This window comes from Hippoglossus hippoglossus, chromosome 22 (assembly GCF_009819705.1).
Source record: "Hippoglossus hippoglossus isolate fHipHip1 chromosome 22, fHipHip1.pri, whole genome shotgun sequence".
Taxonomy (NCBI): domain Eukaryota; kingdom Metazoa; phylum Chordata; class Actinopteri; order Pleuronectiformes; family Pleuronectidae; genus Hippoglossus; species Hippoglossus hippoglossus.
In genome coordinates this window covers 9,084,558-9,111,534 of record NC_047172.1, presented here as the reverse complement: position 1 = coordinate 9,111,534, position 26,977 = coordinate 9,084,558, and the positions used below count along the sequence as shown (strand labels likewise).

The following is a 26,977-nucleotide window of genomic DNA, read 5'->3' as shown; positions in this document are numbered from 1 at the left end:
ATTGCTAAAATTATAGGTGGCACCTGTGTGAAGAACCTGACTTAATGAAAGTCATTAGAAACACTTGTTTAACTTTATATTTCATGTCAAAATGGCTGCAGTGAAAAAAATACATATCTGTCTGTCAGAAAGTGCCAAGACATTTACAAGGATGCATGAATATAAATAGAGTCATACATCCACACAACGACAAGCTAATGTAAACACACACAAACTAGCTTTAACAGGACAACAGCCAAATGCTACAAACAAGTCAAATGGTTTCTACATGGTGTAACTATATATTTATTTAATTGCTAACTTGCACACCCATTAGCACTTTCGAGACTATCAAAGTGGAAGTAACCTGTCTATGAATGAGCTCATGTCGAGGTTTGGCACGAATGTTTTCCTTGAATTACCTTGTAGTCGGTTGTCTGAGATATTTGATGAATTACTGGAAAGTAGATCGTTATCACTTCTTCGTAACGTGACCATTTAAGCCGGTTACAGCTCGAGAGGAAGTCACCAAACACCACAAACCAAAAGAAGAAGCGACTCGCGAGCGCCCAAAAAACACACGAAAACCCCATTCACGTTTAAATAAACAACACAGCGTCATCCACCATCCTCTGAATGAAACACTATCAGTGAGAGTCACATATTTCTGTGTATATATGTATATGTAAGTCACATATTTCTGTGTATGTGTGTATATATTACTTCTTACCTCTGTTAGCAGTGCGGAGCACCCTAACTTTCTCCGGAAGTGTCCCTCTGTGTATGTGTTGCCCGGTTGCCATGGGTAACGGTGAAAACGAAACATGGAGGCGTGAAGTGAAGTTTGTGACAGTGACAAGCTGCAGGAGGAAGAGGAAGAGGAAGAGTGTTAGTGGGTGTGTGTGCTCCACTTCCTGTCCTCCAAAAGTCCAGGAACCACAGAGCACGTTCTGCAGCCGACAGGAATCCTGGGTATTCACCACTCACCTGCTGTGAATCCCACCAGAGTTCATAGCTTTTGGGAATTGTAACCTAAAGCAACTGTAGAGAGATTATATGAAAATGTGTATAATTTTGTGTCAAACTTTGTGCTTCCACTTGGAAAATGTTATTGTTATTAAGGTCATGATATTTCTTGTTAAATTTCACATTCACAGAAGAAATCGATCCATACTTTGTCTCGATATCTTTGGCGAAAAAGCAAAAAAAACGCTTTCAAAGTACTTTCTTACATTATACTCTATAACCCTCAATGAAAAGTTTTTTATTTCATTTCAGGGGTTTTACTGTTTGTCTTCCTCGGAGTATGGTCAGTATTGGATGTTCACATATTCACATGATTTTTGATACTTTTAATACAGTTTAAGGGAAAAATATACAGAGCTGCGTCTTGTATTTATACTTGTTGTATTGCTCGATTTACTTTAATTATCTGAACACTTCTATTCCCATTAATAATACATCCCTCACATGCGCCTATTCAAAGAAGTGTCAGTGGAGCAGAATTTAGGCCTTGTGAGGTCATGTCCAAAATTCAGAGTTTTAACATTTTCTTGTTCAAAACACCGTCGTCACCAACCAACATACTGACCCACACGTAAGTTCTCAATTAGATAACCTTAATAAATCAACTGCAACTTTACAAGTCTTCATCAAAAAGGCTGGTAGAGTGCTACAAACCCACAGTACTTTACTGGCACCTGCTGGACATCTCTGTCATGTGAACCTCTTAAATAAAACACGGGGAGTTTACGTCATATAATAAACCCTTAGATGCAGTGTAATTTAAATGTATGCATATTTCACTAGAAAGGGGATATAGTTGGGAGTTGGGCCGCTGAAAGTTGTGGTGTTATGAAAACTCTGAGGTCAGGAGTGAGGTGGGAACAGAGCAACAATGGAAGGAAATCCCCACTGAGACTTGATAGTCTGCAGTCTCTCCAGTGGATGGTTGGATTTCTATGGGTTAGCTTATCCAGAGCCTTGTTGGGACACTTGGAAACATTGCCAAGACTTTTTTTTTTACGTCAGAGCAACGATTGTATTCTTTGTTTGGTCTAGTTTCTTTTAATTTAACCTCACAGTCATAGTGATAACCTGCGTGTGGCATATGGAATACATGTTGTAAACATAATGGGCCTTTCTTTACAAAATCTGTGCAGCGGGGGCAATTGTTACAAAGTACTGATGCTTAGGAAATGATGCAAAAGGAAACAACCCTGTTTCCCAGTGTTATGTCCCACACAGATAAGCAATGCACTTGCTAATTTTAAAGCCAGAGAGGGAAGGAAGCATGACAGCAAAGTTTCCGCCACAGCAAACACTATAGGGGGGGAAAAAGCCAAAAAGCCCTGTCTTGGAAAAAGCTCAGTGTTCATCTGACTGCTTGGAGGCGGTGGGGAATCTAACACAAGCTTATGGTGGAATAATGGCACAAAATGATACACATCCCCTTTTGGAAATGCTCAAATCATTTAATGTTGGTGAGTGTATCTGCATTTTTCTTGTAAAAGTCCAGGGAACATTTTTGCAAAGCTGTAGCCTATACTATTTAAGAGTTGCATGTTTATTATATTGTTATATTATATATAAAGATGTGATCTTTTATTCAATAATTTCACATAACAATCGATTGTATCACCAAAACTGGGTCCCTAAGAGTTACTTTGACACAGGTTTTCCGACTTAAATTACATATGTTTTAGTGCAGTGGAAAATCAGGAAATGTAATAAATCTTTAAATCACTTTAAAATATTGTTTCTGCTTGAAGTCTGCATCAATGTTATGAACCAACAGGTCGCCAAGGTCATAACAGCTAGTATGGACCACACTTGAAACTAATTTCCACCGGACAACGGTTATTTCTTTTATATCGCAGGTTAAAAACCTTAAACATTTCATTTCCTTTAAAACATTTCACTCCTCTGTGCCTTTTTGTTTTAATCCAGTTTAACCTGTTTCGGATCTTCTATTTAATTTGACTCTTTTAAAAACCATTTATATGGTGTTTTTCTTTCATTTATTATCTTAAAACCAGTCAATGTGTTGAAGTGTCTTGAAGTCGATGAATCACTTCAACACCACAATACACATGTACTCTCGCCTTTGACAACTTTTCCTGAGAAACTCTTGCAATCGAATATCAAGTAATTAATCATTATCTAGAGCATTTGTCATTTGTGTGGAAATCAAACAACTAAAGCTGGAGTTGAGTTGAATGTGTCACAGTGATGATATGGGCAGTTTGTGCTCCACGATACTGGATAGACAGTGAACCCACACAGCAGGTATGATGTAAGATTTTTATATAACACCGTGCCCAGTTTAGCTGTACCTAATAAATCAATACAGCAGAGCAACATTTCCTACATCAAGTCTCAGATGCACTTCGTGGAGCAGATGTACATTTCTTCTCTATGATAAATACGATTTTACTCCAAGCCTGAAATGCAGCTGAATCCACCATCTGGGGAAATAATCATCCCCTATTTTTAGAACAACAAAACAACACATGTATAGCCTCACGCTCCACTAAACATTTCCAACTTTATTTTTATCCGGCTTTATTTCCCCTTTCTCCAACGCTATGCATTGTCTTCCCTTTCCAGGTGATATGATTCTAGCCTTCTGTTTATCCGTCCTTGTGGGCCTGCTGCTCGGTGCCATGGTGTACGTTCTGTTGACCTGGGCGTCCAGGCGCCGGGCCACCGCCAGGATCACCAGACGCTCCAAAAAGAAATCTGGCGCTTCACAAACCAACAACCCCGCGAGCAACCAGATGGGCCTTTACCGCAGCACTTTCCTGAGTGTGTACAGACAGCCATCCCTGGAGCCGGTGGGTCCTCTGGGGAGCAAGCCCGGGGCAGATACCTCCACCTTTCGGCCTCTGGCCAAGAGGAGCAGGGCCGGCCTGGAGATGGCAGAGGACACACAGGTCAGCATGCCTGAGGACACGGTGGCCTCCAACTCCTCGGATTCAGCATCACTGGTGCCAAACAAGAGACACTCCTTCTGGTTGGGGGGCAATGGACTTAAAGGCTTCCTCCCCTCACAGACTCCCCCTCCTGCGTACGACAGTGTGATCCATGCTTTTGAAGAGACTTGCACTTGAAACCGTCAACAAACAAGAAAGAAGAACTGAAAAAAAGAACATTGTGGGAGTGCAGCTGACTCTCTGGTTGTGTTCTGCTCTTTATGAGGAACAGTTATCTCTGCATGTTGAGTGAGCAGAGCATTTCTAGAGTCTGAGACAGGAAACGAGACTTGTACACAGCCTGGTAGAGTCAGCTCAGTATTACATAAGGAGATATAGACTAGTGGTGCAACTAACTCACTGTTTCATTTGCAGATTTAATAATTTGTTTTTTTCTCTATAGCGTCTCACAAAATAACAACACATGGCCATCGCAGGGCCTAAGGTGACCACTTCAGGTTTATTATTTTGTTCCCAAATTCAAAAGATATTCAATTCACAGCAATATAACACAGAAACAAGCAGCAAATTCTCACTTTGGAATGCAAATATTTGACATTTTAGGTTTGAAAACATTGACTCAAATGATTAACAAATAAATCGACTAATCATTGCAACGTACTGGACATTTCATAACCCCTGTCGTAGTGGCTGAGAAACACTAGTGGCGAGAGAAGTGTGATTCAGCTGTGATTGTGTGAAAATGAGGGGGGGATACTGTGCGCTAGATAGTTTTGATTATCTAATAACACAATAAAGAATTATTGATATTACTCCAGTGCTTGTGTTTTGTGCAAATATGAAATTCTCAACAGAGCTTGTTTCTCTACAATAATTGAATCTAGGGCAATCATACGATACTTAAATGTGACATATAGCGGGTACATGATTTATGATACTTAGCTCACACTCATCACATCAAATGTCACTTCAACTTCACCAGAGATGGGGTGAGTCCTGTGAGGTTGCCATTATGAGACAAAACCCCCCTTTCTGAGGTGTTTCAATAAACCCAGTATTCCTATGCACCAGACTCCATATGAAAAAGCGCCCAAATTAGATTAAAATGCACATATTCACTCCCAGTGGGTTTTTCACGAGCTCATTGGGTGTTTGGGTGGATTATTTAAATGTAGGTTGAAAATTCGGTGCTGTGTTTTCCGTGCTACCTGCCTCATGGCAACCCGTTTTAAAGCCACAACCCCAAAGTGCGCCAGCGGAGGAGAGGCAGCGCCTGGCGACACGACCGCACCGTGCAGCCGCTGCCCGCATCTGGAACAAGACGTCTTTACGGCGCTGTCAGGTACGATGCTCGTCCTTGTGCATCCATATGATTTTAGAACACTTCTCCCTCATCATGTGTGTCTGTCTCGTCTGCACAGGCTCGTTCACAATTGCTGCATGCGGCCACATAACGCATTGTGAATGAGAAATCCAGGGGATGTGATGTGCAGTGTAGTGAGAGACCTTTGCAGACGAGGTGATGGGTGTTTCACTTCGACTCTTAAACCACTGCTGCAAAATCTGCAACTCAAAAAAGCAGATTTTGTTATTTAGATTCATATTTTTTGTGCTATTTCCTCATTAGAATATGTTAAATATATGTCCCATGCAAACGATTTAATGTAATGTAATGCAATGTAATGTAATATAATGTAATGTAATGTAATGTAATATGTGAGTTCACATCCTTGTCTGGTTGCTCTGGTGTTTGACGTAAAATGGGAAGAACAGACAGCATCAGTACCCATGGAGACTGCTGAAAGTGCCCTGGTCTCCAATGCAGTGATGCTGTTGCATAGAGACCGAGAGAAACTGTGAAATCCAAGGTTGATGCACTGAATGACAACGCGTCTATTTAAAGCCACACTCATCTCTGTCCCTCTCTCTCTTTCTTTCTTTCTCTCTTTCTTTTACTTGTTCTATGATTTTTCCTATATTTACAACAGGATTTTTGCACAGCTCTCCCACAGAAGACCAGGGATGGGCCGCCTGGCGTTGGAAGAAGCCTCACATCTTTTCATCTCAAACTCTGAAGAGCAGAGCTGCTTGATTTAAGTGAACATTTAGATCTGGACGACATCTGCCTGTATGATGCATTTCAGATTATTGTGTAAGTAGCGAGAGCAAAGCAGCCATTACCCTTCAGTGCAGAAATTGAATGGAAATATGGACACCTTCAATGGAGGGATTTTGACTCAACATGTCCAGGAACCATGAGGTATGTTCCATTTTTGTCATATCACAGACTAATGTTATTGTCCTTTTGCCATTTTCATAAAAGATTGTAACATACTGTATGATTCACCTGTTTGTGCGCATCCACACATTATTGGCACGCACAAAATTTGATTTTATATTGTAGGGGCAATCAAACAGTTTCCAAAGATATCAAGTGTGCCAGACCTAAAACTAAAATATTTATTTTTAACAGAATGTGTGACTATTTTATTTATTATTTATTTTTGTTGCGTCAATAAAGCGATAGAATAAAAAGATAGGGAACACGCAATGGACTCAGACAGTGGAACAATATGATCTTTAACAATCTAAAGCTACTTAAGGTGGAGTAAAAAGGGCAAAACTGTATTTTAAAGATTTAAAGGGTTTTATTTGTAAATATATTTACATGTGTGGCCTTTTACACAATTTCTATTCACACATCCTAGTTACTGCATCCAATCTGATATGTTATTAATCAAAATAAACAAAGCCAGTAATGGAGAAACAGTATTTTTACAGATTTTAATATGGTGCAAACATTGTCTTTGCAGTTTGCCCGAAAAATTAAATTGACACGATATGTCCTTTTTGAACAAACATGAGACAGACTGTAGTGATGATGTAATGTACAGACAAATCCCAAAGCTGCTCTGTACACAGTGAAAAACAGAACAGCAGCTTGGACACTGAGATGCCAACATGGTGACTTGCTTCATGAAACTCATTAGGATGGAACACAGGTTTCAACCACCGATTTGTGAATTAGTGAATCTCTGTAAGATGACATCTGCAAAAGTAGATATGTGTGAAGTACGTGAGTAGATTGAAAGTAATTTCTTTGTATTTATCAAGGTGGTTTTCCTCTATAACTTTTTACTTCTCACATTCGGGCCAAAGACTTTAATGTTAGGCAGCACCTTCATCAAATAGTCATGTCCATGTTTAAGTGAGCAACAGTTAAAGATCACTGTTCTGGAGCTTTTGATCATTAAACTATCACAGCAGAAATTATCTAGAATACACAGTATGTATTTGAATAAAATGCAATAGAAAAATAATAACTACAAATCCTGAATACCATAGACAAAATTGCACATAAACACATAACATACAAATATTTTCTATGACTAGCCATTTTGCAAAGATTTCATTTGATGGCAGAAAATTCTCACCACAAGGTCCATTCAGAGGCTGTTCTGGAGCTTTCAGGCTTTTCGCATGATCTTCATCAGCAGATGGAGTTTAAAGTCCATTTCTCCTGAGCACTTAAAGCACATATTATTCATACTGGGTTAAAAGAGTGTGATTAAAGTTCATTTCTGACTGAGCAATAAGTATCTGACCAAACATGATCCATTTAGTAGCTGTTCTGGAGCCTATGAGCTTTCGCTTGATCTTCCTCGATGGAGATTATGTAATCTCAAACCGAGAATGAACTTTCAGTCCCGTTTATTTATGTTTTTTCTTCTTCTCATGTTATTCCCCATTGTTGCTAATGGATTCCCTACATCAGTAACCACAGCCAGCCTCATGCTGACCACGACTACAGCCAACATTGTACATCCCAAAATATCCTTAGCATTTAAGTAGAGTCACAGGCTGTTTTTATTATGAAATCAACCAATGTGTAGCAGCTCTAACTTTCCTCTCCTGCTGCTTTGCCCACGTCACCAGCCTGGTCACTCAGTAGGGATGTTGGCTGCCGTGGAACATGGTCCCATCCTCTGCAGCGACTCCAACATCCTCTGCCTCTCGTGGAAAGGCCGGGTGCCCAAGAGCGAGAAGGACAAGCCAGTGTGCCGGAGACGGTACTATGAGGAGGGCTGGCTCGCCACGGGGAACGGGAGAGGAGTCGTTGGGGTGACGTTTACATCGAGTCACTGCAGGAGGGACAGGAGTACCCCTCAGAGAATCAATTTTAACCTGCGAGGACACAACAGCGAGGTGCCGTTTATTGACTTTAGCGTTACCACTTTCCTCGCCGAGTTTTTCTTTTGTTCAAGTTAAACACATAAAAGCATGTTCCACAAAGAAAAAACATGTCCTTTTCTCTTTCAATGTTCCTTTCTTCAGTTATCTCAGACAACTTTCTAAAAAACAATTACACATATCCATTTCTAACACATGCCTCTATAATCCTCCATACTGATTAAAACATCAATGTTCAGTCAGTGTGTTTAAAGATGAGACAAAGCTTTCATGATCTCTGCAGGGAAACTGAATCGCTGCAGCAGCATATAATACCGGCATAAATCAAGAAAGTAGCACTGTAAAGCAAAAAGTGAAAAAGATATACAGCCACCAGTTACAAGTATTAAATCTTTATATAAAAGTAGAAACTATAGAAAAGCACTCCGAGAGCACATACTTTCCCCAAAGCTGATTTGTCACATTATCAACATATTGCGTATACATGTATTGAGATCAGACATATATACCATGTACACAGAATTGTTTGTTTTGTCCCAAACTGAAAGTACCTATTTGGAAAAATCCATCCAATGTACAGATTCAGGTTATGGGAACTTCACGTCCACATTTGCATATCAAACTGTTATATACACAGAAGGTGCTTTATCTTTATTATTATTATTACGACATATTTATTTCTGGGTTAGACTTTTACTGTCATGTCTATATACTATTCCCTTCCATCTGCGTTGAATTTTTAAACCACATTCAGCCTAAAATGTGTTTTTTTTTTACCATTATGCTCGTGCTAGATATTAATCATTCATTCCTCTGTGCGGGCAGCCACCTGCGCCTGTGAAAAATAGTAACAGTCGCAGTGTTATGTGCTTTTTATAGGTTGTCTTGGTGCGTTGGAATGAGCCCTTTCAGAAGCTGGCCACCTGCGACATGGAGGGAGGGATTTTTGTGTGGATCCAGTATGAAGGAAGATGGTCTGTGGAGTTAGTGAACGACAGAGGAGCCCAGGTAAAGCAATGAGAGCCCTGCCGATGCAGATCTCAAACTTAAAATGGCTTTTTATGATAACTTTAATGAACTGGAACTGGTAAATAGTCACATACGCAAAAAACATCTTTAAAGAATTTAATGATACAGAAAAAGTAGACCAGGATACAATAAATATCACAAATGCGTATTTGGACTCTGTTATATCTCGGCTGTATAATTATCGTTGTTACACAAACACAAACTGACAGTGAACATTTCTTTTCCTCACCAGGTGAGTGACTTCACCTGGTCACATGACGGCACTCAAGCCCTCATCGCGTACAGGGACGGCTTTGTGTTGGTCGGCTCAGTCAGTGGACAGAGACACTGGTCCTCGGAGATTAACCTGGAGAGTCAGATCACCTGTGGCATCTGGACCCCTGACGATCAGCAGGTACGCATCAGCGGCCTGAACTAACACAAACTTTACATTAAATTTAACGATAAATGTAATAAGAAAAGTATTCATTATGTCATCTATTAAAGTTTAAAGGTTCAGTGTGTAGAATTCAGTGACATCTAGTGGTGAAGTTGCATGTTGCAGCTGAATTCCCCTCACCTCACCCTCCCCTTCCAAACATGAAAGTGAACCTGTGGTAGCCTTCTGTTGTCATAAAAACTCAAAAGGTGTTTAGTTTGTCCAGTCTGGGCTGCTGTAAAAAACATGGCGGCCTCCGTAGAGAGGACCTGCTCCAGATGTAAATGTAAAGTATTTGAATATAAAGGGCTCATTCTAGGGTAAAGAAAACAACAACACACAGATGAAACACACTAGTCAAAAAAAACATCACTAGGATCATTTTATATTCAATTTCTGCCAATAGATCCCTTTCACCTGAATCTTACACCCTGAACCTTTAATGTACACTGCCCCCTCAGGTGTTGTTTGGTACAGCAGATGGTCAGGTGATAGTCATGGACTGCCACGGCCGGATGCTTGCCCATGTTCTGTTGCACGAGTCTGACGGGATCGTGAGCATGTCCTGGAACTGCCCCAATTTCCTGGTGGAGGACAGCACAGAGAGCGACACCGACTCTGACGACAATATTCTGCCTTTAGGTGCAAACACACGCACACACACACACACGATAGCCCCTCCTCTGGTCATATGACGAATATGACCACCTGGAATTAACTGAATTCATTTTTCTGTTTTACTCCAAGTGCGGCGAGTCAAGCCACTGTTAACAGTCACCTTCTTATCGGGAGATATCAGTCTGATGAACAACTACGATGACCTCTCTCCTGCTGTAATTCGCTCAGGGCTGAAAGGTAAAAGAAATAATGAGATATTTATTAGTGTGCTCATGAATTGTTTTTGAATATGTCCTTCTTCATTCCACAGATGTTGAGGCCCAGTGGTGCTCCCAGGGAGACCTGCTGGCTGTGGCCGGCATGGAGAGACACGGGCTTCCTCCCGCCTCTGGGTGCGCATCCATCATGAGGAACGCCCTCGTAAAGTTTTATAATGTCCAAGGAGAACACATCTACACTTTGGAGACCCCAGCACAGGTTGGTCCTGCCTAAATTGGAGTGTGTGGGGGGGGGGGTGTCCAGTCGCCGTGACCTTTGACCTGTAATATTCGTTGCATTGCATTTGCGTATGTATGATCATGCCAAAATCCATTTTTCTGATCGCGATATCTGTTAAGGCATGAAAATGATCTGTTAATTTCTTCATTTGATTTCCATCACAGTAGAATTGATGATAAAACAAAGTCAAAGAGGAATTTGTACATTTTCAGAAGCCTTTCTGGTCGATGCATGCTAATTTGTAATGCTAATTAAGAGAAGCAGATTGTATATAAAATTGATTTTAAGAAGTAGATGATACAAAATAAATATACATTCCTGAGGCCTAGTACAGCTTGAATATTGTCACTGTCAGAGGTTTGGGTCTCACCTGAGTCACCTGTGGTTAAAATGCATTTTTCACATCTTTCATAACTTATTAAAAAACTGTTTTGTAGAGATTCGGTATTTAAAGTTTTTTTTGTCAGTTTACCTATGAGTGAAAGCCTTTTATTTCCATTGCACTTTTCAAAACAAAAGCACAGTGTGAATCATTACTGAAGAGATAAAACACCTCACTAAGTTCTTTTATTATGAATGTATTTTTTTTCCAGAGGCCCATCACCACCATCTGTTGGGGTCACAGAGACTCCCGTCTCTTCCTTGCCTGCGGCCCCGCTCTGTACGTGGTGCGTGTGGAGCACAGGGTCGCCAGCCTCCAGCTCTTATGCCAGCAGGGCATCGCCAGCGCCCTGCGAGAGGAGAAGGATGTGGGGAAACTCAACATGCCGTCGTTGCTCTGCTCTTATGTCACCACTGCTTTCATACCAACCATCAAGGTGAAGGGATCCCTGCTCAGAAGCAATCCTAGACAGCGCGCTTACAAAGAACAGCTGAGAGCGACGTGTTTTCATTTGAGTGTCCAGTCATCTCACAGCCCTTTCCTCTCTTTGTTCTAGCCCCCGATCCCTGACCCCAACAACATCCGGGACTTTGTCAGCTATCCCACAGCTGGCAACGAGAGGCTCCACTGCACCATGAAGCGGGCGGAGGACAGCCCGGAGGCAAGCGGACCCTGCTACACTCTTTACCTGGAATATTTAGGAGGGCTGGTGCCTATTCTCAAAGGAAGGAGGATCAGCAAACTACGGCCTGAGTTCATCATCATGGATCCAAAAACAGACAGCAAAGCAGGTGAGGATATTCACATTAAACCAATTAGAAAACAACATATTGTTTTGGGTTAAAGTTGCCGAGGTGCATCTGGAGGCCTTCCTCTTAAGATACATGGTGTATAATATCCCTTATTTCATTCCAGCCAGGAAACAATGTTGCTTAAACCCGACTCTTGTCTCTCTACAGTCTTTTTCCAATAAAAAGCCCAAATGCCAGAAATAAATAATTAAATTCATATTAATATTATTAATAATTAAAGCATCCAGATTTTATATGGACGCTGTTCTGTTTGCTAAATAAAATGAGATTATTTAGAATTAAGACTGGTAGCATGGGGATACAGCTATTCTGGTTTTGTATGTGTTTTTTGGGAAGTTCGCTTTGCATTAATAGCCAGTGCACAGACAGAGTTATATCAGTATTCCCATCTTGCGCTCGACAATATAGTGATTATGTTTATTTCACAAAATGCTCTTTAAAGGAGGTGAAAAGGATTAGTAGCATTTTTTTGTGGAGCAAAAGGAAAATTCCAGTAGAATCGTTAGCAAAACTCCTCAAAGGTCAGAAGTCCTGTTCCTTGTCGTCTTAAATGAAAATCTGTGCCTTTTTCATCCAACTTGTGCTCCATTGTAGAATAACATATTCATGCTGTGTGGCCATCGTTCACCTTGAATAAGAACAAACACACACTGTAGTGATGATGGCTCCTCTCTGACGTTACATGGTCTCAGGCCTGAAACAGGAACAGTCTGTAATGACAGAGCAGCACTAAAGTCTCTTTAGGCCTGAGGTCCCACCAAACTTTTACTTGCTTTTGATTTAGACTTCATTCAAATCACTTTCTCTGTGTTTGTCTTTTCAGAGGAGGTGTGTGTGAACCCCATGATCTCATACGCCGACAGCTGTAACTGCTCTGACTCCAGTGACATTGAGTTGAGCGACGAGTGGGTCGGGAAGAAGTCACCAAAGTTATCCAGAGGAAACAGGTCAGAAATTATATAAATTAACTTTACACAGGCCTGAGCCACAGAGCATGTGCACCACGATAATGCTCATCTTTCACATAAGGGGAAGATAACTAAAAAATATGAACCTATTTGTTTCAAAGGATGAACATAGAATCGAGAAAATCGCCCAAACTCTCACGGGCCAATCACGAAGGCCAGCGGTCGCCACGGTTACCGACAAAGAAGCCTCCAGTCCGATCTCCCAGTCTGACACGACGGGAGTTTTCTATGGATGGAATCACAGAGGTGTGATATGCTGGGAAGACTGTCCATTATTTAATCTGTATTACCTGTTCACTAATGATACTGGAGTATCTGCATTAGAATTTGTCTAGGGCCATTACAATAATTTAGTTTTCAACTGTTTTGTGTAGTTTCAGGTAAATTAAAGATCTGGAATGTTGATATATAAATATATGTGATATATGAAATCTTGTATTATACCTGTCAAAACTAAAACATATGTCCCAACTGTAGGCTCACCCTGATTTCTAATTTCTAATTTCTATCCATTATTTTATATCCATTTTCTTTTTCACAGCACAACTACCTTGCTCAAGTCACATCCAACATTTGGGGGACAAAGTTCAAAATTGTCGGACTTGCTTCGTTCCTCCCCGCCAACCTTGGAGCAGGTAAATGTATTTTTTTTAAAAGCCGCACATGCACCAGGTTCATATTTCGGACAAATTTAATAGTCACAATCATTTTGTTCTGTCTCTTTAGTCATCTATAAGACCAGTTTACTTCATTTGCAACCGAGGCAGATGACGATCTACCTGCCGGAAGTGCGAAAGATTTCTCACGACTTTATGAGCCTGCCCGTGTTCAACCCTAATGTGTTCAGTGAAGATGAGGACGATTTACCAGGTGTGAATAAATAAAAGCACCATATTCTCAGATTTAAGGAAATTACTGTTCATGCGTTTTCACCAACTCTCTGTATTCTTTGTTTTTTTTTAATGAAGTTATGGGGCCATCAGGAGTGGCAGGAGACAATCCTTCCTGTACGGTCAACATTCCCATCGCTCCCATCCACAGCCCGGCTCAGGCCATGTCCCCGACTCAGAGCATCGGCCTGGTTCAGTCTCTCCTGGCCAATCAGAATATTCAGCTCGATGTCTTGACCAACCCTACAGCCACGGCGGCAGCGGCAGTTGCAGCAGCTGCGGCTTCTGTCCCGGTCACCGATCACAGCCAGGATGCAGTTGCATCACCGTACCCAGTGCCGACCAGATACTCAAACCCTGGCCAGGTGATCTTCAACGGGCTGGAGATGGGTCCTCTTCTTCCTGGTACTCTACCACCCCCTCCTCACCATCTCCCGCCTCACCCACAGCGGCCTCATCCGCAGCAGCCTCGCCAACCGCCCAAGCAGTCGCAACAAATGCAGACGCAGCAGCAGCAGCAGCAGCAGCAGCAGCAGAAATTGCATCATCTTCAACAACAGCAGCAGCAGCAACACCATCATCAGTCGCAGTCACAGCAGCAGCAGCAACAGCAGCAGCAGCAACAGTTACAGCAGCAACATCAACAGCTACAGCAACTGCACCAGCAGCAGCAGGCGCTACATCAACAGCAGCAACAGCATCAACAACAACTGCAGGTTCAGCAGCACCAACAAATGCAGCAAAGTCAACAGCAAGTGAACACCCAACAGCTGCAGCACCAACACCAAATCCACCAGCAGCAGCAACAGATGCAGATGCAGCATGAGCAGATGCAGCAGCAGCAGCAGCAGATGCAGCAGCAGCAGCAGCAAATCCGGCAACAGATCCAGGAGATGAGGCAGCAGCAGCAGCAGCTCCAGCAGCAGCACCAGCAGATCCAGCAGCAACATCAGCAGATGCAGAGGCAGCACCAGCAAATGCAGCACCAGCTGAAGATGCAGATGTCGCTGCCTCCACCTCCGACTGGCTATCCAACCATTTCCTTACAGCAGATTCACATTCTGCCTCAAATTGCTCACCCGTCCATCGAACTGGGGCTAGAGCGGATCGAGCACATGCACACTCTGAAGCCAAGTCTGCCAAGGTCTTTACCCCCCTCCTTCAGCGACACAGATGGGTCCATCGAGATTCAGATGAGGAAGGTGAATCCTCCTCCTCCATATCCAGGCACTGTAGTCTCTGCAAGTGCAGGCGCAGCCGCAGCCGCAGCCACACCTCAAACTCTTGTCACAAACAGCCCGAGCATCCTGGCAACCGACGCCTGTCTGAAGAAGGATGACTTCTTGCTTCACCCCATCACTTTGCAGTACCCGACTCCTCTGGGGTATGAAAGGATCACGACCTTTGACAGCAGCGGCAATGTGGAGGAGGTCTGTCGGCCACGCAGGCGCCTCATTCGAAACCAAAATGCATACACTGTGCATGGCATCGGAGGCTCTGCCACACTCAAAGTCACCTCCTCTGAGAATAAAAAAGTTCAGCTTCCGTACAGCTCAGCAACACTGAGTCGTCTCTCTGTCCCTCGATACTCGATACCAAGTGGAGACCCTCCTCCTTACCCTGATCCGGCCAATCAAGTAACTGCCACACTTCCTCCTCCCCAGAGAATCGACAGCAGTCTTATTCATGCCACTCTACGTCGTGACCGAAGGGACGTGGGACTGAAAGTGCCGCAGATGATGGAAAGCTCAAGAACCCTTCCCACCAAGGCAAAAATGAACAGTGCATTAGCTCTCTCCTACCAGCAGAGGGTGCCCACTGCATTGTACACATGCACACAGTGCAGCAGTAACAGCAGCAGCACCAGTGTCAGTGTCAGTGGAGGTGGAACTACGAGTAGTGGTATTGCAGGAGGCACGGTGGTGAGGCAGGAATTCCCGACGGGGAAAAGTTCACATCACAGTACGATTATCGTGCACTCCAAGAGCACCTCCCCTCTGGCCTCCCACTCATCGTACAGTCTGCTGGGTTCTGTTGATAACAGAGGTGACAGAACAGTGTACGTAAACTCCGCCTTTACTGAAGACGAGACTTTAAATCAACAGTGTCACCTTGAAAAATCGGTGCGTCAGCTGACTCTTGGAGATGTCAGTTTGACGGTTAAACGCCCTCCGCCTTACCAGTGGGACACATCCACGACCGAGGAGTTTTGGCTCACCCCAGATCAAACCATGTTAGCTCCTCCACCAGGACCTCATAAACCACCTCCAATCATCATCAGTCAGGCTCAACACATAGACATGACACGCCTTCCCTTTGTGCTCACAACGAAACCGCCAGCAAGTACGACTACGAGCACTCTTACTTTCCCATCAGGTTACCAGATATCCCTCTCACCTTTTCCACCAGGTGTGGGTCACGGCGGGCCGCCACTTCAGACCTTACAGAACCCTCAACCACAATGCTCTCCAAACGAAGTGGTTGCTCAAGTCCCTTTTGCTCAGCAGGATCCCACTTTGGTCTTACCACCTGGTTACCCTTCGAGTCTCGCTAACCTGGCTTGCTGCCCCCTCCCTCCGATGTATCCTGGAGCCAGCTCATGTTCTGGACTCCAGCTGCACCCTGTCAGCCTCCACCCCTGGAACCCCTACCCCTGCCCACCACCCATGCAAGACCCTCCAGCACCTCCCCTCCCGACCAAAACCCATCAGATTTTAGAGAAGCCGATTCTCTCCCCACCTCCCCCAACTGGACCACCCCCGCCACCTCCTCTCCCGCCTCCCCCTCCACCTACCGAGCTACCACCATCCAAAAGTGCCACAGAGGATTTGACAGAGTCTGCGAACAACTTTGCAGAGCCATCATCCCTGAATGAAAGCCCTGTGCCGCAGGAGTCGGAGCGCTTCAACAAGAAGAGCCGTAAAAGACTGGACAGCAGGGCTGAGGAGGCCAACATGACCACCGTCTCCGAGGGCAAATCCAGAAAGGAAGGGCGAGCGCTCTCCGACTTCAACACGCTCATTTCCAGCCCGAGGCTTGGCAGCAGAGAGAAGAAGAAGCCCAAGGGGCCGAGAGAGCAGCTCAATAAAACCAAGAAGATGAGCAGGACAACGAATGAGTTCCAGGATAGTTCAGAGAGCGAACCAGAGCTGTTCATTAGCGGCGACGAGCTCATGAACCAGAACCAGAGTAGTAAGAAGAGCTGGAAGAACAAGCGCAGCATGCGTATGGCGAGCGAGCTGGAGGAGATTAAATGTCGCAAGGCGAATGAAAGAGAGGACCGTAGTTTAGGCAGCCAAGGATTTGTCTACGTCATGGCCAATAAACAACCATTGTGGAACGAAGCCACGCAGGTCTACCAGCTGGACTTCGGAGGACGAGTCACGCAGGAGTCCGCAAAGAATTTTCAGATCGAGTTGGATGGTCGACAGGTAAACAAAGAATCTGATTTCATGGTTGAAATCATTAGAATGTATTGGCAGTAATCTGAAATAATTTTGAATAATTGTTTATTTCAAAGCAAAATTATCGTTCAATGTTTTTTACTTTTTATTTTGCTGATTTCCTTTGTCTTGTATGTATACAAACCCACTGAATAAAGAAAAATGTTTGACCAACCCAAAAATATACTTTAACTGATAAGACACAAATAAAATAAGTTTATTCAGTAACTTTGAGTGATACCAATTGATTTTTTTTTGTTGGTAACAAATAACATTTAAATATCTCAATTTGAAAGTGCTATCATTATTTTTTCAGTTTTTATCACATTTAATGAAACTCAAGAAGATAATGAGTGCATTAATTGATGATTAAAATATAATTAGTAGTAGATTAATCAACAAAATTGTTAATGTGTTGGTTGTTAAGCGCTTTCTGGAAATGTTCTCTCACTTTTTAGGTGATGCAGTTCGGGCGGATCGATGGCAACGCCTACATCTTGGATTTCCAGTATCCTTTCTCAGCAGTGCAGGCATTTGCTGTGGCCCTGGCCAACGTGACTCAAAGGCTGAAGTGAAAAGGTTTACTTTGTGTTGTTGCAGAAGAATCCGAAAGAAGCTGCAGTGTGTGTTCCTGTGCACCTCTCAGTGTGGGGCTGTACCTGCCACAGTGTCAGCGTTGCAGCAGAAGAGATTATCATACGAGTTGCACATGCAGATAGTTTACAGGAGTCTATTAAAGGTAAAGTCCAGGTCATTATTGAAGGAAATTATATCAGTGCATCCATAATTTCTAATTCATATATTGAATGTATTCGAACTTAAAATTGTATTTACTGGAATTAGAAAATACTCACTATCATTGGATAAAAAGTGATCTAAGTACTTAAAGTTACTTTAAAATCAGCCTCCAGGGTTTAAGACATCCTCCCACTTTTTAAATACTTAATTAATCTTGATGTATGACAAATCATTAATCATTTAATGTACATTTGTGGAGTAAATACATAAAAGAGTAGATTTTTTAAGGTGCAAATTTGCAAATAAAATTTTACAAAGCCATATCCTATCTAATTCAAACTCTGCACTGGTTTAATTCAGTTCAAAGTAATTTAAAGTAAATTAAGAATAGTGTTTTAAACTATAGTAGTATAAACTATGTATAACCCTATCGTTGTTTCTGTTTGAATACACATTGTATTTTTATTGTTTTTTCAAATCCATTTTTTTTCTGTTGAACATGTATTAGAACAATATACTGATATATATATTTGATTGTATAAGTTGCAACTATGCATCTAAACTCAGTTAAACAGGGCTAAATGGGTGCAGTAACCCATAGCTCGTATATGTTCTATCCATGTCACTTCTATGAAGTACATATTAAATATAGATTATTTTAGCCACAATACTGAAAATCACCATTCACAGATTATTTTTCATGTGTAAAATTTAAACACAATTTCTTTATCCAACCTCCCATTACAATGGAATTTGTCAGAAGTGGTGAATAGTGAGTCTAAATGTGCCAAATAAAGTTGAATGTGTTTGACTGAAACAAAGCCAGTTAGGAAAAATGGTATAAAATGGTCTAACAAAGATCTCATCCCCAAACAGAACAGACTGTTACGATTGAGATTCTCTCAGTCGGTCTCTCCTGACCGGCTCTGTGTTGTTTTCATGGGGTGTTTATGATGCTGCTTGAAAACTGCATTTGAATGTGAAGTACAGTAGTTTTGCCTCCTTGGAAGTCAGTGCTGCTTTAGATAGAGCTTGTGTGCAGTGATGCTACCTACATAGAACTGATGTTGTACTTGCAAAAGAAAATATAGCGCTGCTTGCACTGTGTGTTTAGTGAGTGACCTGACATCATTATTATATGCATAGAAATAAATGTGCTTATATGTTGCTACTTTCAGTAATTTTCTATTTTCATTTACTGTAACATGGATTTTTTGTTGATGTTACAGTTGTGGAAAATAAGAACGAGAACAATAAACTTGCAAAGGTGTTTAATACAACTTATTCATCGATTGATAAGATCAACAGCTAGTATGAGATTCATGTAGAATTGGTGCTAATGTAAAAAGAAACACACTTGGGAATGTCAGGACAGCTTATTTTAAAGAAAGTATTTTGAAGGAGGCACAAGAAAGGTTTTAGTGCATAGAGTTTTCATTTAAGAGCTTTTCATCCAATGCAGACGTCAGCGATGGTGTGTCAGTTTTCAGCAATACTGCCGAATGAATAGTTGGTTGCCTGATTATTTTTTTCTCTCTTATTTCGTGAAGGAAACAAAAATGTTATGACCATAGGTTGACAAGGACCTATAGGCTGAGCATAATGTAATAAAAAAAACTCTATTGTTCCAATTGTTTTTGTTGTTGTGCTTTTTTACTCTGTGATGTATAGTGTTGAAGATCCCAGAAGCCCACAGCACAGGATCCCTGCTTCAGTATGTTTGTTGTGCGATAATAAAGGGATCAGTTGGGTAGCGTGGTAGTTCTGGAAAAAGACAACTTTTCTCTTTACGAGTAATACATAAATTCATCTTCATGCACAAATTGTAGAAATATATCTTGAGTACTTTTTTTTACTGATTCTTTTCTTTGGACAAGTGGTTCATTTTTTCCCCAGACTGTGTCGACCGGACAAACACGTCAAATAAAATGATTATGCTGTTATATGAACAAAGATAGGATGAGAGAAAGTGCTGCCTCACAGCTGCTCTCAGATTCCTGCAGGAGCTCTCATAAGATTAAATCAGTTGCTTCACCGCAGGGTCATCCTGAAAATACTTTTACTAAATTACACAAGGGGCACACTTGCTATCTATCTATCTATCTATCTATCTATCTATCTATCTATCTATCTATCTATCTATCTATCTATCTATCTATCTATCTATCTATCTATCTATCCATCCATCCATCCATCCATCCATTCATACATACAAACACACACACACACACAATACATACACACATGCACACACTCACATACTTAAATACATACATTGTTGTGTACATTGCTCTGTGTGTGTGTGTGTGTGTCTATATATAGTGTACTGTACATACACATCAAGAATGTAATGTTGCAGTTTATGTATTTTCTAATTAGATCGATTGATTATTGTTGTGAGACGTGATTCAATAAAGTTGATTATATAATAAATTCTTACTATTGTTAAGATTTGTCCTGATTGAATATAATGGTTATGTGAATTTCTTGTTATGAAATGTTGCCTGTTTATATAGCCACCGGAAGCTGGGGCTCTTATTGTGAAGGCGTGTGCGGATGTTTGAGTGGAGGAGCGACTGAGTGTGTGTATCTGTGGAAACTTGACTTTCATGGCGGAGAGCTCAGTCACTCAGGACCCTGTCGGTGACTCTGAGGTCTGTAGCGGAGCAGGCAGATTCTTCTCCTCCGTCATGTGAAGAACTTCATCATCTAAACTTCCAACCCGAGGCCCAGAGGAGTCACAATGGAGGCGGTCGAGGATCCCCAGCAAACAGGTCGGTGAGCTTCTTCTCAAAGATTGTCTCAGAGGAACCAAACTTAAACAAACAATCAGCAGCTGATGAGTTCCTCTTCAGCCTGAACTTTCCCTCTGTGTCTGACCCTGACCTCCCCTGTGTGTCCTGTGTCCCGACAGAGGAGCCGACACACGCTCCCTCCAGCCGCATGACGAGGAGGCAGCTCCTCACTTTAATATCCATGGCATCCGTGAACTTCAGCTCGATGATATGTTACTCCATATTAGGCCCCTTCTTCCCCACTGAGGTAAGATGGAAGCAACCAGGTCATCACGGCTTTCTCGTGAATGGATATCTTATATTGAACTCATAAAGATGTGGTAATAAAACAACAATCATTTTATGGTAGTTAAACATTATTGCTGCATTAGACACACTGGTGATTAGTCAACAATCATACAACTACCTGAGGTCAGGAGATGTTTGACCACCAATACCAGAGTTTAATACTGCAACAGATAAGAAATCATATTTACTGTCTTTGATTTGCACATTGTCTGTGTTTGATTTTCTTAAATCAGTCATAAAGTTCAGTTTATTCCAAATTATTCTTCTGGTGCTTTTTATAAAGTATTGTTTCTTTTCTTTTCTTTTTTTACATGCATTTGCATTTCTATGTAATTCTGTTGCCAGAAATGCAAATGACGTGTAAAGTCCAAGTGATGCAGAGTGAAAACAACGTGAAAGTAAAAGAATATAGAGATGAAACGGTGTGAAAAGGTTATATCACGATTATAGCGACTAAACTTTATTGGTGTCTTGTTAAAATGTGCTGAAAAGTTACTGATACACTAAATGAGGCAATTTCACCAATTTTAATATTTATCAATAAAAATGATAGTAATATCAGATGTGCGACATTAGGATTAAAGAAGAAGGGTTAAGTTGATTTGACATTGACAACTTCCTGTAACGCAGGTTTAAATGAAACCTTACATAAGTAAATCAAACAAAAACAACACAACCATTGTGAACAAAGTAATGTGCGTTTAACAACAATACAACCACATGTAAACAAATCTGATAACAACACAAAACAAGTCAAGAGGAGTTCATGTCTGGAATGTGCATTAAGATACACACATTGTTGACCTTTACTTCAAATTCCCCCTGCGTGTTTGAGATATTGTGTTAATGGGGAGACGACAACACAAGACAAATACAGGAAATCTCTGTGTAGGTTCTCAGTCGTCCAGTGTCGTGGTGTCTTCAGGAGTTGTACAGGTGGACATAGGCAACACAATCAAATCCAGTTACCTACGACCACACGCAGAACTCCTGAGGACAAATCCACAACGAATCATTGGGGATGTTGTTGCTGACTCAAGATTGTGTGTGACAATGATAGATTAGATTGCCAGCTGGCTGGTGGTAAAATATATGACACTCCCGCTGATACACTCGGTCAGAGTTGTAAATATTTGCGTCCAGCACTTCATCGGGTGAACGGGGGCGTGAACCAATGCTTATCTTCGCCTGCAGAATGTTTGGCACAGTGAAAGTGGAGCCGAGGGTCACGCCCCCTGTCGACAGAGGCCATGATATGATATGCAAACAAGTCATCGTGAAACTCACCAGCCAGACAACCTTCACTAATCCCCTATAATAACTCTGTGTGGAGTGAATGAATGTGTGTGTGAATCATGTGCCACACGTGGAAGTTCCCCCTGCAGGCGCGTGAATGATTGTCTCTGTGTTGCTCGCTGCAGAGACGTGTCAGTCACCGTCAGCAGGTTTAATGATATCTGATTAGCACATGACATAAGACACAGGTCCGGCATTAATACAACAACTTTATTTACAACTGCATATTCAACATTTATTGTCTGATTCAGGGTGAATCAGACATTTGAATTTGGTTTATTGTTTCTATTTATTATTTGTTTATGTTTTGGATTGTGCAAAAACTACGTTACCGATTTCTGCTCATGACCCAGGGAAGAGGCCATTAAGTTTTGGTGTGAATCTGGAGGCATTTCTTCACTTTCTTTAACATTGTGAGATTTTTCGACATTTTCGTTGGATTCTCAGAGGAAAATACATGGATGTTGACAAAAAAAATTAAAATTACAGGCATGATATTTATGAGTGGGAAATTTGGTGCAGATCCAAATAAAAATTCAGATCTCCTGAATTTAAATGTGGTTTAATAAGAAGACTTTTGGGTCTTGGTGGAGACGTAGGAACTTCACTGAGTTCCATACTAGTTGATTAGTCACTTAAAAAAGAAAATGAATTGACAGCTACAACAATCAGTTCATTTTTACCAATTTCAAGCAAAAACATGTTAGAATTTGCTGCTTTTCTTTAGTCTTTCATGTCTAAATGGTTTTTCTTTACTTTTTCCTTGTGCTTTTCAGACCAAACAATGATCAGTGAATCAAGAATGTAATCAATCTGATCGCTGATAATTAATGATGAAAACAATTAGTTGGTTGCTGGTACAGATCTGATTAAAAATCTGAATCCAGTGAATTTAAATGTGGTTTCATTGGGAGACTGCAGGGCCTTGTTGGAGATATGGACTGAGGGACATTCTTCCTTCGTTGTCATAGCGTTGTGTCCGATAATCGTTCCTACTGAGACCTGTTTAAGACACTGCACAAATATGTCTACGCAGGCGGTGAAGAAAGGAGCCAGTCAAACAGTCGTCGGCCTCATATTTGGCTGCTACGCCCTCTGCAATTTATTTGGTTCATTGATAATGGGAAGATATGTGAGTACATGCCATCATTTCTTATCACATTGTGTTATTTTCAGTGCAACGTGCTGCAGAGTAGCTGACACTAATTCTTTGTCGCCTCAGATCGTCCAAATTGGTGCAAAGTTTATGCTCATTGCAGGACTTTTTGTGTCGTCGGGCTGCACCATTGTGTTTGGGTAAGTGTTAACAATCTTCTTTAGAACCAGCAGCTTGCATTTGATCCAGTCTTTTATTCATTCCTCATTAGCCGCTCGTGTCTCTCTCAGACTACTCGACCGGGTTCCTGCAGGACCTGCCTTCATCACCCTGTGCTTTGTAGTGAGGTCCGTCGACGCCGTGGGCTTCGCCGCTGCCATGACCTCCTCTTTTGCAGTCACAGCTAAAATATTCCCAAACAATGTGGCGACTGTTTTGGTGAGTGTAGAGAACCCATGTCTGTCTGGTATGTTGTTTGGACATAAACATCATGAGCGAACAAAAACAAGCCTTATTGTCAGGGTTGATGTTTTGGAGCTCTCTTTTTCACCGGTGCCGTGAAAAGTAAAAATATTAAACCTTTTGGCAGAAAGTTCAGCAATCGCCGAGGTGTCCTGTTCTTCTGTGTATTTAATGCACTGTGTTTGTAATTCTTCATTTCTCTCTCCTCAGGGTAGTTTGGAGATTTTCACGGGACTCGGCCTCATTCTGGGGCCTCCACTGGGAGGATGGCTCTATCAGTTGTTTGGATATGAGGTCCCTTTCATGCTGCTCGGATGTTTCCTGTTGATCATGGTTCCTTTCAACGTTTACATCTTACCAACCATAGGTAGCAGCTTTAAGAGCTCAGTAAATTACTGTAACGTTTTTAAGACATTTCTATTAAAACCTTGAGCCGTGCTTCTCTCCGCAGACGCAGACCCCTCAAAGGATTCCTTCTTTCGGCTTCTCTCCCAAGTGAAAATAGTCCTCATCTGCTTTGTGATATTCACTCTTAGTGCAGGTTTGGGTTTCTTGGACGCCACGTTGTCCCTGTTTGCTATTGAGACGGTAATTTTCATCCTTTTAGTAAAGTCACTTTTCTGCAGTTGTAAAGATTTTGTGTGGGTCACGAAAACGTTTCCTTCCTAATGTACGTAGTTTGGTCTGTCGCCCGGCTACGTGGGACTCATCTTGCTTGGTTTTTCGTTGCCGTACTGTCTGGCATCGCCGGTGATGGGTTATTTCACTGATAAATATCCCGTGAGTATGAGTTCAACATCCTAAAGTGTAATTTAATCTATAATTTTAAACATAAAGTAATATTCCTGCGTGTGTGTGTGTGTGGGTGTTCATCAGGCCACGAGGAGTTCGTTCATGGTGGCGGGAGGTGTGGCCACAGCAGTCGGGTTCTGTTTCCTCGGTCCCGTTCCTTTCCTTCACATCCAGAGGTGAACATGGGCCACAGGTGGAACGTAACAATCCTTCAGAGGATCAAAGTCCGACATGCGTTTATCCGCTTTCTCGTCCAGAGTTAAATGCAGAGATCAGAACCACTCTCCTTGACAGGTCGGCAGCGTTTCTCAGGGCCCACATACAGAGACAGACAATGACCAAACCAATTCAATTCAGAGTCTCCAATCAACCTAACCCTGATCTGAAACCTGAATATGAAATGTATTGATTATAGAAATCAGGCTAAACCAGCATAAGGACGAGGAATATATTAACCACGGAAATACTGTGACACTCTTCTCTACGATATATGAACTGTCTCCAGCGGCTGCTGTTGGGGGAGGTGCATTGAGACGTGCATGTGTCGTCTCTGCAGCATATTTCATGAATATATTATTGTAGGTTATTGACATGAACTTGTATGTGTGCTGTTTTCGTGCTGTGTTTTCATAGTCAGCTGTGGTTAGTGGTGCTCATGCTCAGTGTCATTGGGTTTTCTCTGGGCATGACTGCACTCCCCACGTTCCCCGAGATCATCACATGTGCATAGTAAGTGGCTTCACATGTTGGACATACGTTCGTGACCTGGTGTTTCTTCCTACCTAATGCAAGGTAATGAATGTTCCAAATGATTTTCTTTGCAGTGAAAATGGATTTCAAGAAGGACTAAGTACTCTGGGAATGGTGTCTGGGCTGTTCGGTGCAGTCTGGTCATTTGGGTGAGTTTTAGTGGTTTTTACTGACATCCTGAAGCAATTTCTGCGTACTTTCCTTTTGGTTTTTAAATGTTGTGGTTTATATTTCAAAGTGTGCATTTGTTTTTTTTTTAAAGGATGTTTTATGGCCCAATAGTCGGTGGTCTTCTCACACAGCACCTGAGCTTCCAGTGGGCGGCTGCCGTCCAAGGAGGCTTGGCGTTTATGGCAGTAAGTGTCAGTTTGTGTTTACATGAAGACTCGTGAGGAAACATATGCAAACTTACCAATGCAGAAAGGATGTGCATTTACGTTTTCTTTTAATTCAAGTTGTATATATTTGGTTGTATTTGTGTTTACTTTTTTAGTTTTTTAGTTAATAAAAATAAGGTTTTGGCTTAAACTGTTAAATATCAAGCCTTGATTAACTTTTTTTGTCGTAAGGGTTCGAAATCATCTTGAAGGAGACGACATTAAAATGGGAAGATGTTGTAAATCGGGGCCTGCTAATGGCTCAGGGGTTAAGGATCGATATAGAATGAAGGATGTGATTCTTCCTTCTCAGCAGCTGATCACGTGAAACTCTATGTCTGCTCTTCCCTCAGGCCTTTCTCCTCGCTGTGTATTATCTCTTTCAACGACCACAGCAAAGGTAATCTTTAACTTCTGACTTTATATTAAAATTCTGAATAGTATGTGGAACTTTAATTGAACATACAGGGTTTTAATTCTTCATTTTATGCTTGAATTGAAGGGTTTCAGAAGATGGGAGCCGACAAACGGATGAGACCACTCCTCTCCTGAATGAATGAGAGCCTCAGAAACACTGGTGCGGTCGCTACACTGAAAACAACCAGAGCCTAATGTTTCACCAACTTGTGTCCATCGGCCCTCAAGTTAATCAAATTGGGTTTTTATTATTATGAGATGACAACTTTATTTTTTCTAAATTCTTGTATTGCAGAGATTGTCATGATTTTTACTTGGGTTGTAGAAATATTTTGTGTTGTGCTTGTTTTTATATAATAGTATAATTATGTTTCTATGAATTGTTTTACAGTGGGGTTCTAACCACTATGAAACAAAGCAGATTAACTGTACATGTGCTGACTTCCAACCAGTGGTCAGATTATGATTTCATGCTGCTGTTCAAATGACCCTGTGGATGAATGTAACACTAACAAATATTAGTCAACCACATTCTAACTCCATTCCACAAACTGAATGTGCTTTTTGTTCTGCAGACCGGCTCAATTAACCTTCTTAGTTTTCTACATCACGTCTCGGATTTCATGGTGTAGGGACACAGGAGAAGAACCATGTTTGTAACAACGTCTTTGAAGAGATCTGTCCACTAACATAATATACAGTTTAACTTCATATAGATTGCACTGTAATTAGTTATATCTTATGGGGCTGTTGATGAATAAATGAAAACGCAAATAAGAATGAATTACTTTATTTAAATTCTA

The 26,977-nt window shown here is 41.7% G+C and overlaps 4 protein-coding genes across 5 annotated transcripts in view; 3 read left to right on the top strand and 1 right to left on the bottom strand.

Moving 5' to 3' along the window:
- Positions 1-994: 994 nt before the first annotated feature.
- ahi1 (Abelson helper integration site 1) overlaps positions 995-26,977 on the bottom strand; it is a 36,961-nt gene continuing 10,978 nt past the window's right edge. The window contains exons 28-29 of the mRNA XM_034575824.1: positions 18,728-18,738; positions 995-1,006 (exon numbers count right to left, since the gene is read on the bottom strand). The gene's annotated coding sequence lies outside the window, so the exon portion shown is untranslated. The remainder of the gene's footprint in view (positions 1,007-18,727; positions 18,739-26,977) is intronic.
- myct1b (myc target 1b) lies at positions 2,295-4,364 on the top strand. Its single transcript, XM_034575828.1, has 2 exons — positions 2,295-2,462; positions 3,589-4,364. Exons 1-2 carry the CDS (start codon positions 2,408-2,410, stop codon positions 4,089-4,091), a joined length of 558 nt encoding a protein of 185 aa, XP_034431719.1. The 5' UTR covers positions 2,295-2,407; the 3' UTR covers positions 4,092-4,364.
- tulp4b (TUB like protein 4b) lies at positions 5,139-17,931 on the top strand. 2 transcript variants are annotated; one of them, XM_034575822.1, is made up of 17 exons: positions 5,139-5,256; positions 5,903-6,174; positions 7,851-8,120; positions 8,985-9,113; positions 9,367-9,528; positions 10,014-10,194; positions 10,300-10,407; positions 10,481-10,647; positions 11,262-11,486; positions 11,607-11,841; positions 12,686-12,809; positions 12,932-13,076; positions 13,372-13,465; positions 13,557-13,700; positions 13,799-14,250; positions 14,329-17,151; positions 17,622-17,931. In XM_034575822.1, the coding sequence occupies exons 2-17, from the start codon at positions 6,157-6,159 to the stop codon at positions 17,736-17,738; spliced, it is 5,394 nt and encodes a 1,797-aa protein (XP_034431713.1). In that variant the 5' UTR covers positions 5,139-5,256; positions 5,903-6,156; the 3' UTR covers positions 17,739-17,931. The 2 variants fall into 2 exon arrangements, with proteins under 2 accessions (XP_034431713.1, XP_034431712.1); XM_034575821.1 differs by having other exon boundaries at positions 13,799-17,151.
- slc18b1 (solute carrier family 18 member B1) lies at positions 20,455-26,954 on the top strand. Its single transcript, XM_034575826.1, has 14 exons — positions 20,455-20,675; positions 20,816-20,943; positions 23,317-23,412; positions 23,503-23,576; positions 23,667-23,814; positions 24,049-24,205; positions 24,290-24,426; positions 24,517-24,618; positions 24,715-24,806; positions 25,264-25,359; positions 25,455-25,529; positions 25,643-25,736; positions 26,111-26,157; positions 26,260-26,954. Exons 1-14 carry the CDS (start codon positions 20,645-20,647, stop codon positions 26,315-26,317), a joined length of 1,335 nt encoding a protein of 444 aa, XP_034431717.1. The 5' UTR covers positions 20,455-20,644; the 3' UTR covers positions 26,318-26,954.